At 36.0% G+C, this 14,442-nt stretch overlaps 2 protein-coding genes across 2 annotated transcripts in view; one reads left to right on the forward strand and one right to left on the reverse strand.

Annotated features, from left to right (window-relative positions):
* The window catches only part of Dhc16F (Dynein heavy chain at 16F), a 68,198-nt gene that overhangs the window by 40,937 nt on the left and 12,819 nt on the right, over nucleotides 1-14,442 (forward strand). The window contains exons 47-59 of the mRNA XM_034983791.2: nucleotides 21-183; nucleotides 637-719; nucleotides 1,013-1,124; nucleotides 1,735-1,860; nucleotides 2,534-2,694; nucleotides 3,336-3,477; nucleotides 4,438-4,623; nucleotides 5,743-5,915; nucleotides 6,867-7,047; nucleotides 7,692-7,871; nucleotides 8,176-8,409; nucleotides 9,569-9,715; nucleotides 10,079-10,269. Of these exons, the coding sequence (XP_034839682.1) occupies nucleotides 21-183; nucleotides 637-719; nucleotides 1,013-1,124; nucleotides 1,735-1,860; nucleotides 2,534-2,694; nucleotides 3,336-3,477; nucleotides 4,438-4,623; nucleotides 5,743-5,915; nucleotides 6,867-7,047; nucleotides 7,692-7,871; nucleotides 8,176-8,409; nucleotides 9,569-9,715; nucleotides 10,079-10,269 (2,079 nt within the window). The remainder of the gene's footprint in view (nucleotides 1-20; nucleotides 184-636; nucleotides 720-1,012; nucleotides 1,125-1,734; nucleotides 1,861-2,533; nucleotides 2,695-3,335; nucleotides 3,478-4,437; nucleotides 4,624-5,742; nucleotides 5,916-6,866; nucleotides 7,048-7,691; nucleotides 7,872-8,175; nucleotides 8,410-9,568; nucleotides 9,716-10,078; nucleotides 10,270-14,442) is intronic.
* Nucleotides 10,473-13,080, reverse strand: LOC138404591 (uncharacterized oxidoreductase YtbE-like). Its single transcript, XM_069509152.1, has 5 exons — nucleotides 12,815-13,080; nucleotides 12,642-12,722; nucleotides 12,388-12,495; nucleotides 11,765-12,045; nucleotides 10,473-11,683 (listed from the first exon to the last, which is right to left on the reverse strand). The coding sequence occupies exons 1-5, from the start codon at nucleotides 12,885-12,887 to the stop codon at nucleotides 11,330-11,332; spliced, it is 897 nt and encodes a 298-aa protein (XP_069365253.1). The 5' UTR covers nucleotides 12,888-13,080; the 3' UTR covers nucleotides 10,473-11,329.

The following is a 14,442-nucleotide window of genomic DNA, read 5'->3' on the forward strand; positions in this document are numbered from 1 at the left end:
CAGTTGAACCACTCTTTCAGGCCTGATTGGGATTCAACAAAAAAGTTATTAGCTGACGTGAATTTTATCCGCAACTTGGAAGAATATGACAAAGACCATATTCCGGATGCTACGCTCAAAAAAATAAAAGTTTATCTCACTCATAAGGATTTCAACCCTGACACAGTTGCCAAGGTTTCTAAGGTAATCAATCATTTTTCTAAGGTCTCTTACTCCATATTGTAACGATAAAAAAGCTGTTTTATAACATTACCCCCCCCCCCCCCTGTTTAGTGGCAATACGTTTTGACACAAAATCGGTTTTCCAACAATACGTGTGAAGAGCTTCATATAAACAGCTGTTCTGCCACTGGAACATCCGATTTTAATCCGGGCCTGACAAACGACAAGTGGTAACGGGGGGTTGGGGGCTGTATATGTTGGGTTGATCTGATGACCCTATACTTATTAATATATGCCTGGATGAGAGCAGCAGCCGGTAGGCTCATCGGACCTTTTGAGTCAAGCGGCCGTATCGGGAAACGGACAAGGTGAATTATAGGTTTGAAAGAAAGGAGGGATTTGATTAATGAACATCAATATAATAGGCATGATTCGCTTCTATTAAGGGTTGATTGTTCAATAACCTTTCTTCAGGTGTGCCGATCTATGGTTTTATGGGTGCAAGCTATTGACATGTATTCAAAAGTGTTTAGAGTCGTGGAGCCGAAAATTATCGCGTGAGTATACCTTTAAACATTACAATAATTACTTATATTGTGGAATTAGGGTTCCATATAGGAAATATGAAATTGTGAAGAAAAAAAATTGTTGTATAATTCCGTTATAATTAGTTAAATTGAGTATAGTTCCTTGTAAAAAAAATTTGGTGGTTTGAATTGTACTTTGATATGTTAGTCCCTCTAGTTATTATTTATTTGTTTTAACTTTTTAAATAATATCCGAATCGTTTAGTGTACCTAATATATAATAGTGTGTTGTATATGAAATAAACGTTTATTTATTCATTTAGACATAAAGAAGCGGCTGCTGTATTAAAAAGCGTGATGGCAGTGCTTCGTGCAAAACAAAAGGAGGTTGAAACTATAGAGGCACAGTTAGCGAAAATGATGGATGAACTCAGGGTATCAGAACTCTTATATTTACTCCATAACTCAAACATATACTCCATGATTGTGTACTAAGTGATCAATAAACAAATTCTAATTCTAATTCTAATAACCTTTTTCAGTTCATTTTTAGGGTTCCGTACCTCAAGAGGAAAAACGGAACCCTTATAGGATCACTTTGTTGTCTGTCTGTATGTCTGTCTGTCTGTCTGTTTGTCTGTCGGTCTGTCAAGAAACCTACAGGGTACTTCCCGTTGACCTAGAATCATGACTTTTGGCAGGTAGGTAGACCTTTATAGCAGACATTAGGGGAAAAATCTGAAAACCATGAATTTGTGGTTACATCACACAAAAAAAATTAAATTGTGGTCATGAACTAAAAATAAGTATTTTCAATTACGTAGTAGGATAACCTATATCAAGTGGGGTATCATATGAAAGGGCTTCACTTGTAAATTCTAAAACAGATTTATATTTATTTTTATGCATCATAGTTTTTGAATTATCGTGCAAATTGTCGAAAAAATACGACTGTAGTACGGAACCCTCGTTGCGCGAGCCTGACTCGCACTTTTCCGGTTTTATTCCTTTTATATATTCAGATAATTATATAATGCGTTTCCAGTTAGTGGAAGAAGAGCGTATCAAATTGCAAGCAGATGTGGACTTGGCAGAGGCTCGATTGGTGCGGGCCGGTAAACTCACTCAGGCTCTAGCTGATGAGAAAACGCGCTGGGAGGAAAGTGTCAAGGTATTTCAAAGTTTCTATAAAACGTAAACTGATCGAAAAGTCTCATTACAGTGTGGCCGTTTAGAGTAGAAATTAAATATTTTAGAAATTTAATATTATAATATCGTGTACCTAAAACTAATTTATTTTAGTGTGCATACGGAACCTCGTTACCATTATAAAGCTGTTCAGCAATTTCTATTATGTACTGTTCTTTTAAGTAAGCTGTGATAGCCTAGTGGTTAGGATGTCCGCCTTCTAATCGAATCCCGGGCACGCACCTTTAACTTTTCGGAGCTATGTTCGTTTTAATTAATTAAATATCACTTGCTTTAACGGTGAAGGAAAACATCGTGAGGAAACCTCCATGCCTGAGAGTTCTCCATAATGTTCTCAAAGGTGTGTGAAGTCTACCAATCCGCACATGGCCAGCGTGGTAGACTATGACCAAAACCCTTCTCACTCTGAGAGGAGACCCGTGCTCTGTAGTGAGCCGGTGATGGGTTGATCATGATGATGACTGTTCTTTAAGAATTTGCTGCTGTAGTACGGCACAGAAAAAGCCGATTGCCGTTTTTTTATAATATAGCAATTTCCGAGTAGGTAAGTGAGAGAAAGGCCTATTTCATTTCATTTTCAACTGAGCCAGTAATTTTGTTCATGTTTTTACGTTTATCCACTATTATTTATACAGGTAGCAACTTACAAGCTAAAATGTACCACTGGGGATATTATAATTGCATCAGGCTGCATCGCATACTTCGGTGCGTTCCCTTCGAACTACCGCCGTGAGCTCGAGCACAAATGGGTTGAACAATGCCAAGAACTTGAAATTCCTTCCTCCGATACCTTTGAGTAAGTAAATTATTCCAAACTTTTCGCATCCGCAACTTCGCGCGCATAGATTTAGTACTCATTTCAAAAATCCTGTGTAAAGGAATTCTGATTTTTCAAAGGGAATTTCTGGTTTTCTGAAAGGATTAAAAGTATCCTAAATTTTCAAGATGCAAATTATGTCTGTGCTAAATTTAGTCATGATCGGTTCAACCGCAAGGACGTACAAAACAGACACACTTTTGTATTTATAATTTGCTAGCTGATGCCCATGACTTCGTCCGCGTGGATTTAAGTTTTTCAAATCCCGTTGGATCTCTTTGATTTCCGGGATAAAATGCAGCCTAAATCCAACCAGCAGTTTTTGCGTGAAAGAATAACAAACTTACGCAATTACACAAACTTTCACCTTTTGTTATTAGTGTGATTAACTTAATCTGGATTAGTACTACCTAGTACAAAAAGCGATAGAAACAAGAATTTTTTGATAGTTTGTTTACGCACCTATAGGTTCTTATATCTTTTATACAAATATATATTATCTTTGTCAAAAGAATACTGATTTATCCAATAGTGGTAATATGAAATGAGGTATCTAATTTTTTGATTGTCTAAAATAGCCGTTTTCTGTATCCGCATAACCAATCAAAATCATGTTTCAGTTTGATAACGATAATGGCGGATTCGTATACGGTGCGTACTTGGAACGCGCAGGGCCTACCTAGAGATGCTGTTTCAACTGAAAACGGAATTCTGGTGACGCGTGCAGGAAGATGGCCGCTGACGATCGATCCACAAGAACAAGTAATCTAATGTTTTTTTTTTTTTATGGCGCGCGGCTGCACCAAACGGGCGCAATTTACTAATCTAATGTTACATGCTCTAACATCTCATATCCGAGAGTCTATGACTCGCTTAAATAATGTTTTTTTATTATACCTATTACCTACTTGTTTTTTAAATATCTGCTAAGCCTAAGCAGCTTCAAATAATAATTAAACTGATTTCTATGTAATAATAATATATTTTATCAAAAATTCTAAATATATTGTATGCAAGAGTTTAACGCAATTATTGATATACATTATTATTGTCCCAAAATTCAACGTAAGGGCGGTTACGCACTCATCTGACCTGAGTCCGTGAAAATACGTTTCGAAGTAGTCATAGAACTATTTGTATGATAGCTTATTAAATATGACGTAGATATTTTATGTATCCGTATTTTCACGGATTCGGATCGTATGAGGGCTTGTCTAAAAAAATGTACCGTTACGCAAATGTAAACAAGTCGTTACGCATGTTTATTATGCACGTGTATGTACAACAAGTTACACTCAAATTGATATAAAGGCACGTTTAAAATAAGAAAATAAATTGAGTATTTATTTAAGATATTTTTAAATTAAAAAATATTTAAAATAGTGTTCCAACTGTTCTTCTTATTCCCGGGACAAGCGCGGATGAACATTCAAACTATAAGCCCCGATAAAGTAACATAAATTATTAAAAAAAAATTGTTATCCTTTGAGAAATTCCCATGAGTGCGTGATCACTCTAAAGCGGGATACAGGACGCAGGAGAGGGGCAGCTTTCCGATTTTGACTAATCAGCTATATATTTACCTCCACACATTACAGGTCTAAGTTTTTAAACTCACATAAACAGGTGTAATAGAAAACTTCCATTATACCATTTTAAACTTTTCTACCAGCTCTCGGAAAGATGTTTTAAGTAAAAACAAACACATCGTTCTATGTTCAGGCGAATAGATGGATCAAAAATATGGAGCGAGAGCAAGGCTTACAGATAACTAAACTGAGTGATCCGGGCTACCTTCGAATGTTAGAGAATTGTATACGTCTTGGTTGGCCAATGCTGATTGAGGACTTAGGAGAGGCGTTGGATGCGACACTCTCGCCTGTGCTTCTCAAGCAGACCTTCCTCCAGGTAGGCACTGTAACGTCAGTCTTTATGGCCTCAATATATTATAATTTATAATTTTAAGTTGTTAATTTTTGTAAGTATGTTTATGTTAGTTTGTACTCGTATTTTAATTAGTGTAATTGGCTTTATGGCCGTTCTAATTAAATAATAAATAAATAATAAATAATAATAATAATTAGTTTTGGAAGACTGTCTAGGTGCACCCAGCAGAATAGACCGTAGATATATTATATAGCAGTCCGTACAAAACGAGAACTCACTCGCGATTTTAACTCTGTGTCAAATACGGTTCACCTTTAAAATAAGGACTAAAATCGTACTTTTGAGATGACAGTTGAAACATAAAGTTAAAATAGCAAGTAAGATCTCATTTTGTACGCGTTATATATCTATCATTATCATATTGTAGAAGCGATATACTGCCTCTGTCGACTACGTCACGAAGTGATGGCTGCTTGGACACTATTTCAGGAGCTATAGTTTCCATTATAAAGCAAAATTCCGCTTCTTCTTTAGGTCGTCGAGAGCTGTTATTCGCACCCAGACTTCATGAGATAACAGATCTTCAGTTTGGTAATGAAGTGGTAGATCACTTCGATATGTCTGTATATTTACATACTTAAGTTCTACATTCTATAGTGCGTAACTTTTGAGAAAGGACTCGTCTTATACTCTATGTTCTGCCAACAAGATAGTGCTTTAATGTAAAACAAAATTATATTAAAGACTAGCTGATGCCCGCGGCTTCGCCCGCGTGAATTTAAGTTTTTATTTTCTAGGACAAAAAGTAACCTATGTTATTCCTTGGTTAATCCTATACTTGTCTGTGAAAGTCCCGTCAAAATAGGTTCAGCCGTTCCGAAGATTACCCCGTTCAAACAGACGGACAGACAGACAAAAATTTAAAAACGTGTGATTCAGTTATGGTACAGTTCAAATAACCATTTGAGCTTAATATGAGGTAGTTATTTCGAAATAACAGACAGACATTTCAATTTTATTTTATTAGTATAGATATGTGTGTAAGTAAATGTGTTAATATGTGATACATTTTGATTTCATAATCACAATTCTAAAATATGAGCGTAGATAAATGGTATTTAACCATTTTGGTCTTTTAAGGCTGGTCGGTTGCTTATCCACCTCGGTGACAGCGATATCGAATACGACACGAACTTCCGTCTTTACCTCACCACAAAATTGGCCAACCCTCACTACTTACCCGAGATCTGCATTCAAGTCACACTTGTGAATTTCACCGTCATTCTATCCGGCCTTGAGGATCAATTACTAGCGTAAGTTCAAAAGTTGACTTCTTGGGCCTATATGCTTTATACTTTAGTGCTTGATACAAGTCAGTTACATTTTGTAATGCTGGCAGTTTTTCACAAGTACATGCCAGGGTTGAAGAAAAAAGCTGAATAGAAATACTTGAAACCTATTTTTAACGGGTTTGTGTATGGAAGTGGACCTTAAATTTACATTTTTAATTGAATTAAATTCGTTCTAGCGTTCACAATTTTACAGAAATCCGAGTTATAATAATAATGTACTTAAGTATACTTATAATATCGAGATTATAGAGTAACCGACATAGCTCAACGGGTTGCCAAGCTGAAGTAGCAATGGGCAGTGCATTATAGTTCGTACAACCGATAGAGATCTATAGGTATCCAGCAGCGAACTTCTATCCGTTGATGATGATGATGATGATGAATGATGATGTACATTATATAATCGCTTAACAAAAAGCGAACATCAATACAATCAAATCAATACATAATGTCTTAAGCGTTAAAATGTATTGCAGACATCAGGATTATCTAGTTGTGACTGGAGAAAGTGAGAAATGATTTTTCAATTTCTCCAGTAACAATCCTACACACAAATAAATACAGAATCGTTAATTCTACATTTTATTTACTCAAATATACACTCAAGATATAAATTTATACCTATGTACATTGTACGTCAAATTCCCAAATTAGCCTAAAAACAAGAAAACAAACAAACAAGCAAACGTACAGTAAGTGCAGAAAGTAATGTACATCGACCTTTAGAAGGAGATAGCTGAGGATTTGTAGAGCATTGTCTCTGTCGTTGAAACCGACAAAACGTCATATAGGTATGAGTGACAGAGATAACAATCTACAAAGCCGAAATGTCATTCTAAAGGCCGATGTATATTACTTTCTGCCACGCACTGTAAGTATATTAATAACTTCAGTCTTCAAACAATGTTTTAGGGATGTGGTCCGTCTAGAAAGGCCTGACTTAGAACTTCTGCGTTCAGAACTAATCGTGCGCATCAACACGGACAAAGCAACTCTTCTTGAGATTGAGGATAAAATTCTCCGTTTGCTATATGCTTCTTCAGGGAATATTCTAGACGATGAGGAGCTTATTGAGACGTTGAATGAGAGTAAGGTGATTAAACCACTATTTTATCATCTATTTATCAAGCAAAAGTATTTTGATAAAGTAAGGCAAAAATGTAAAAGCCTGTTAATAATAGATTTAAAAAAACCTCCTGTTGTGTACTCATAAAACGTCTTCTGTCTTTTAAAGCTGAACCGATTATGACGAAATTTTGCATAGAGATGGCTTGCATACAGAATACGGATTTAAAGTACTTATTAATACAAAAATTCCGAATGCGAATTAATACGGAAATTTGAAAAAACCTTATTTCACGCGGACGAATTCGTGGACAACAGCTAGTTTTTTTTAATTGCGAAATGGTCTACTGCGAATTTTATTTTTGCCAAAAATCATACAGTTTTTTGGCAAAAGTTAATATGTCAGTAAGTAGGCTTCGAATTATTTGAAAACTAGCTTATGCCCGCGACTTCATGCACGTAGATTACACAAATTTCAAATCTATATTTTACTCCCCTAGGGATCGAATTTTCAAAATATCCTCCTTAGCGGATGTCTATGTCATAATAGCTATCTTCCAAATTTCAGTCCAATCTGTCCAGTGGTTTGAACTGTTAGTTTATAGATCAGTCAGTCATACAGTCAGTTTTTGCTTTAATATATAATACAGATATTTAAAAAATGTATTATAGGAAACATCTGAAATAATCAACGCGCGATTGTTAGAAACGGAAGCGACAGAAATTAATATATCAGCAGCGCGAGAGAAATATCGCACAGTGGCAACCCGCGGGGCAGTGCTATACTTTGCCGTGGCGCAACTTGCTGACATCGACCCAATGTACCAGTTCTCGCTGAAATACTTCAACCAGGTCGGTCCATGCACTTAGCTAAGATTATAAATATAGATGATGTAAAAAAAGAGATCGATTCCGCTTTGATCATGATGAATCTAGAAGAGACATATTTAAGACTCATGGGTTAATCATCATCTAGTAATAGGTTAGTGTGAGCTAAAATTAATTTGAAAATCATTAATTTGCGAAATTCAAAAAACTTCAGTGAATGACAAATTCTGTCGCTTTTTTCACTTTGGGATTCTGGGGTCGGGGACACAATACATGTCAGATTATCACATTGGTTGATACCAAACTAGAAATGAAATTTCCTAAACAGGTTTTCAACATAGTGATCGAAAAGAGTGAGAAATGTGACATCCTCGAGCGTCGCTTGGAGATATTGCACGATGAAATCACTCTATCAGTGTACCGAAACGTTTCGCGTGGACTATTTGAACGTCACAAGCTAGTGTTCAGTTTCCTGCTCAATATGGCCGTGTTCCTGCACGCCGGTCGAGTGCAACCGCACCAGTGGAACTTTGTGCTTAGAGGAGCGACTGGCACCAAAATGGTTAGTATGGACAAAAATCCTATTTTTATACATATACGTTAAAATCACTGTATCGATCTTGTGCAATGTATCACGTGGACTAAGTATTTGAAATTTGAATAGCACAACTTGGTATTCAGTTTCCTCATCAGTATAGCCGTGTTTCCGCAATTCCTGCATGGACCTCGAATTCAAACGCACCAGTGAAACTTTGGTTTTAAGAGCGCAACTGGCACCGAAGTGTTTTGTACTAAAATAATGATATTTTAATAAACAAAGAAATCACTCTATCAGTCTATCAGAATATTTCGTGTGGACTATTCGAACGTTAGCTAGTTATAGCTAGTGTTCAGTTTCTTGCTCAATATGGCCGTGTACCTGCTCGCCAGTAGAATGCAAGCTCACCAGTGGAATTTTGTGCTTAGAGGAGCGACTGGCATCAAAGTGGTTAGTACTGGTACCAGCTGAAATTAATCAGCACTATATGCTTTTGTGCATTTACAAAGCATACAGCTTTATACTGAGCTGGTACCTTTTTTCAGGTTTTACCACACGTAACGCAGCTTATTCCGGCGCTTCTTTTGCTTGAGATATTCTGGTTTTAATGCTCAAATGGACGAAGTGCCGAGATAACCAACCCTTAGGTATAAAGTGATGTGTCAACTTACAAAATAAACGTTTTTATCTCTTACTAAAAGAAATATTTTGACATTGATTTTGTCCTTATTTCGTGGTTTAACAGTGCAGTGGTAGATTCTTTTGAAGATTCCAAAATATTTGTAAAAGTTTAAGTATTTGAAATTTGAATAAAAATCTTTCTATTCCTATTTTTACCGATAAAAAATGTTTAAAGCATACTTACTACCTACTACTCCCTTCTCATTCTGAGAGGAGACCCGTGCCCAGCAGTGGGCCGGTGATAAGTTGATCATGATGATGATGATTACCTACATACTGCACAAACTATATTTTCAAAGAAAACTAGGCAAAGACTAAGAAATTAGGTAAGTACATATTATCACGCATAAGTATTATAATTTAATTTCTAACTATTTCTATATTCTATGAGCGAGAACGGATTTCGCACTTATGGCACAGAATCATCTAATTGGTTACATAATTAAATTAAGTGACACCGTTCCTTGACTATGTTATCAAAGCTTTCCAAAATTCCTTTTAGGTACCCCCAAAGAAACCAAATATAGAGACCCTCACAGATCAAATGTGGTTAGCAGTGAACCATCTACAAGAAACTGATGCCAGTTTTGCAGAGCTTGCTAGTGATTGTCTACGAAAAATCAGGATTCAACTGGGCAATTTTATTTTAGTAAGTTTTTTTTAGTCAACTAGTATCTACAGTAAGTACCTATTTAATAGTAGGTAGTCCCGCAAATTGCTAATGCGCGTGACCGCCATTTTAGTGACGTCAGCACTAGACTGAAGTGTCGAGCAATCAGTACCGTTGACAAAACTGTCGGTAGATTACGCGTATCGTGTTTTGAATAGGGTGTGTAAATGTGTAGGGGTGCGTAAAGAATATAATCTTCAAGGTAGAACAGTAAATGGGCTTCTTCTAGGCAAGCACGCGCTCGTACCTATACTTCATCATTCCCTTATCTCATCTTCGACTTGATTGTCGTTGAGCGCAAGCTATTCTCACAACAAACAAAAACATTAATTTTAATTTTAGGATATACATGTTAACAAAGAGAACCTAAATCCGCCAAAAATAGACTGGGACGCTCGTCTGAATGACTTTGAAAAGCTGATGATAATAAAATGCCTGAAAGAAGAGAAATTGGTGTTTGCCATAGCACAGTACGTCTCTATCAGTCTAGGAGCCATATTCATTGAAAGCCCTACAGTGCAGCTTAATACCCTGTAAGTAACACCCATATTGATTTCCAAAAAAAAAAATTAAAAAAAAATATCGACGACATAATAGTGGGCTACGCAAACCAGCCTAAACTAGTTACCTCACAGTCACAGACAAACAAAAGTTTATAAAAAACAAAAAAGGGGGGTCAACGAGAACATAGACGTAAGTATACATTTATTTCTCAAACAAGATAAATATTGTGCTTACATGTGCGTATCGATCTACTTTCGTTACATTCGAGGACGTTTTACTTTAATATTTTTATACCCTAAAATCTAGATGAAGAAAAACAGAATTTCACAATATAATTTTTGTATATCTATACATCTAGAATATTATACTTTATAAATATATCTCGTCACATCGAGTGTTCATAATATTAATAGACACCGAGATTGTTTAGAATCAAAAAAGATACCTATTACACATAATACCTATTACATTTATTTTATACTTTTATATGCATTTCAAATAAACATACTTATTATTGTACTTTAAACAAATGAAAGTAGCAATAACGATTCCTAAGAGAATATTTATTAACTTCGCATTGGCATTCGCAATTACATTTTCGATTAAATGAATTTTAAAATTTTGCTAAGAACTAAATAGATAACCTAAGTAGCTATTATGATAAAAATATTCTAAAAATTCAGATCTTTAACATTATAAATTGTAGTAAGTAGTAGAATATCTAAAATAGGTACAATGCCACCGGGATATGTTAAAAGTATCCCAGTTTATTTTAATAGACATAAATTGGTTTTTGAATACATTATAATTCATAAATTCAATAGGCGGAATAGACACAGTAACAACATTTAGATCTACGAAAATACACATCAAATCTAATATTATATTTGTCCTTGATAAATTTTATTTGTAAGTATTTTTTAATATACTTCCTGTTGAAACCATAAGGTTGTTCCTCAAACTTCCTGTTGAAAATCTAAGTATGTAAGCATATAGGTAAAACGTAGTAGGATGTCGTTGTAATGGAGTTGTTATAAATGCGTTTCGTATCAACAAGAGTAGCCCAGATACTACGCATAGCGTTGTATTTTAGGCTACTGCTGTGGAATCCCAGTCAAATCTCCGATTCTTAAAGCTAAAACCGTCAAGCAGCTCCATATCTTCTTCGGAGATCCTAAAATTTAGCTCCATATTATCCCTTAGGTGTTCAGGATTGTTAGATTTGGGTATAACCGCAACTCCTTTCTGCAAAGCCCACAAAAGCAACACTTGCGCAGCTCCAGCCCCGTATTGCCTAGCGATATCCCTCACTATCGGGTCTTGTATAAGGGTTGTATCTTTTTGGGACAGTCCGCCAAATGAACTTTGAGCTTGAAGACGTATATTACTATCGTTGCAATATAGCAACATCTCAAGATCGTAGTGGTACGGATGGAACTCGACCTGTTTGAGAAATGTAATAATTAAATTAGCTCAGAATTAATGGTTAAATCTACATTAAATTGCATAATTATTTGCATTCACCTGATTAACCATGGGCCCGACAAGCTGCAATTCAGATAATTGTATCAAATGCCTAATATGAAAATTAGACACTCCGATGGCTTTAATTTTTCTCTGCTCGTAGAGTCTGTTCATGGCGAGCCAGGTATTGGCGCGTATTTTTGCGTTCTGGGGACTTTTTGGATCGGTATGAGGCGTTGCAGCATTTTGCAGTAAGTACAAATCAATATACTCCATGTCTAGATTTTCGAGAGACCTCGCAAAAGCCTGGAGTATAGATTCAATATTACTGCTTCCTGGCGCTGAAAAATATTACAAAAGTTAGTTAAACAAATTAATTGGAAACAAAATTACTCGAGGCACAGTGCGAGAGAATCAAAACGATGCGATGCGATTTGAGGATATTGCAAAGTAAACTGAAAATCACCACTAAGTAGGTAAAGTAGATATTCGTAAGGACCGAATTCAACAAAACAGAAACATATGTGATACAAGGAACAGTTGTATGCAACTACCTCGTAAAAATAAAGTTCACTTTACTTTGTTCAATTAAAGAAAATATCAAAGCGGAGCGCGGCATCGTCGTTGTTTGAACTGTGCCTAATGTGCCTGGAGCCTAAGATTTTCTTTTGAACTCTATTTACCTATCTTCGTAGTAATAAACAAATTGTCGCGCACCAGGCCATGTTTTGGGAGTAGTTCATTAAATACCTTTTTCAACAGTTTTTCATTTCCATAAAATGACGACGTATCTGTAAAAAGCAATGCATTCATATAATAATTACTTTACCTAAGTATTCTGCTAGCTTTTCACGGCCTAAACGTTCAATCTATTCCACCAAAATTTGGTAATACTAGTCCCGCGTAGTGGGTTCCAGACTTTATTGTTTTGACTTACCGAACAACCTGTACCCAGTTTCAAGTGCGTTATCCATTGTATCCAATAGACTGGCATAACTACGCATTCCCAGGGTACCCACTAAAATAATAAGTAGTTATTGTTATATGATATTTCTAATCGATCACATGTTAATAAATATAGTAGATGGTATAAAATAAATATCTACTTACAGCCGACAGCCGGCATGTGTACTCCATTATTCAAAGCAAAATGCATTCTACCAAAGTTCCGTTCACCCGCCATTTTTCCCGATCAAGAGTAACTTGAAAAGTTAAAACTTAAAACACTTATAATTTTAATTTTATTATTTATTATTAACGTTTAATTTTTCATTGCATTATTGATTGAAAAATACTGGAAATTGCGTTCAAAATAATGCACGTCTGGCTCATACGGCAGCCCCGGATACAGTAAATAGAGGATGCAGAATGCAACCGGGCTGGAATCTAGGGACACTAGCGAGGCTGTATCGATTATAACCCTTTCCATTCACTATCTAGATCTATTAATAAACTGGTCCAGAGATTTGGGATGTTATTGATTTTGCAGCCTCATACATATTGCTTATGCAATTCGACAGACAGTACATACCTAGATTTGTTATTTTAATAGATACTTTTTTAGGATTCCATACCTCAAAAGGAAAAAACGAACCCTTGTAGGATCGCTTCACCTATTAGACCTCCAATTCGCTATGGAGGTCGCCAGCTCGCATCGCTTACCACCCCTCTTCGCTCTACTCGACTTAGTAGGCTCGCTTCATTCAGGACATCCTTTACGAGCTTCTAGCTTCGCGCTTTACAAAACACTATAGAGATAGCACAGACAAGACTGCGTTGAGTCTGGACGCTCCAATTTCTTTCTCGGCCACACTGGATATTAATCTTATTAAGTATATATGCATTATTATTTATTTATGAGCTTTATTCCAGCAAAGAGTTTTGACCGGAATCGCTATCACAACTACTTTTAGCCAACGTTCGCCAAAACTAGTTTGGAAAAACGTTTTTAGTTTTTTTTTAGTTAAAAGTAATTTGACTGGATAAGAGTTAAGGTTTTGTTTGTAACACTTACATCAACAAACAAATAGTGACATGTTTTTTACAAGTTTTGTCGAAAACTAAAATCACACTTGTTTGTGGGTAATACCGTAATCAGCAAATAGACGACAATATTGCAGTTTGATTTCTTAGCAAAATAATATTTGCTCATTATGTTTTAAACTTGGAATAAAACATTAGGTGCGGTTTAAATAGGTGCCTATAATATGTTCAACCAACGCACCTGTTTACCGTCAGTTTAAACCCCTCCTAAAACTATTGGACTAAGAGCCAGCGCGTGCCAGACCTTCGTTATTTATAAAAAGCTGAAAGTGTCTCTGCATATTCTCCCCAACCCAGGGAGTAACGATCAGCAACAATGAAGTTTGGATCATAGTGGAGTTGGGAGAGAATAGGTAACAACGGTGTAATAAAACTTACGTCAAAGTATAAAATCAATTTTTTTTTTCTTCGGAATAGTATTAGAAATCACGTCATGCATTGCCAGACATAGCAACGCACTGCCAGACACCCTTAGACATTTAAACTTTAAGGGCGTCTGGCAAGGGGTTGCCACGTCACTCCATTATAAATGTTAAGTGAGATACTGGCGAATATAAAAAACTGGTCAAGTGCGAGTCGGACTCACACACGAAGGGTTCATAAAAGAAATAGCACTTTTTAATTTGTTTGTGACGTAACCACAAATTCATAGTTTTCGGATTTTCCCCTTTACTTGTGCTCTATAACTTCTCAGA

The sequence above is a fragment of the Maniola hyperantus genome, chromosome Z (genome assembly GCF_902806685.2).
Source record: "Maniola hyperantus chromosome Z, iAphHyp1.2, whole genome shotgun sequence".
Taxonomy (NCBI): domain Eukaryota; kingdom Metazoa; phylum Arthropoda; class Insecta; order Lepidoptera; family Nymphalidae; genus Maniola; species Maniola hyperantus.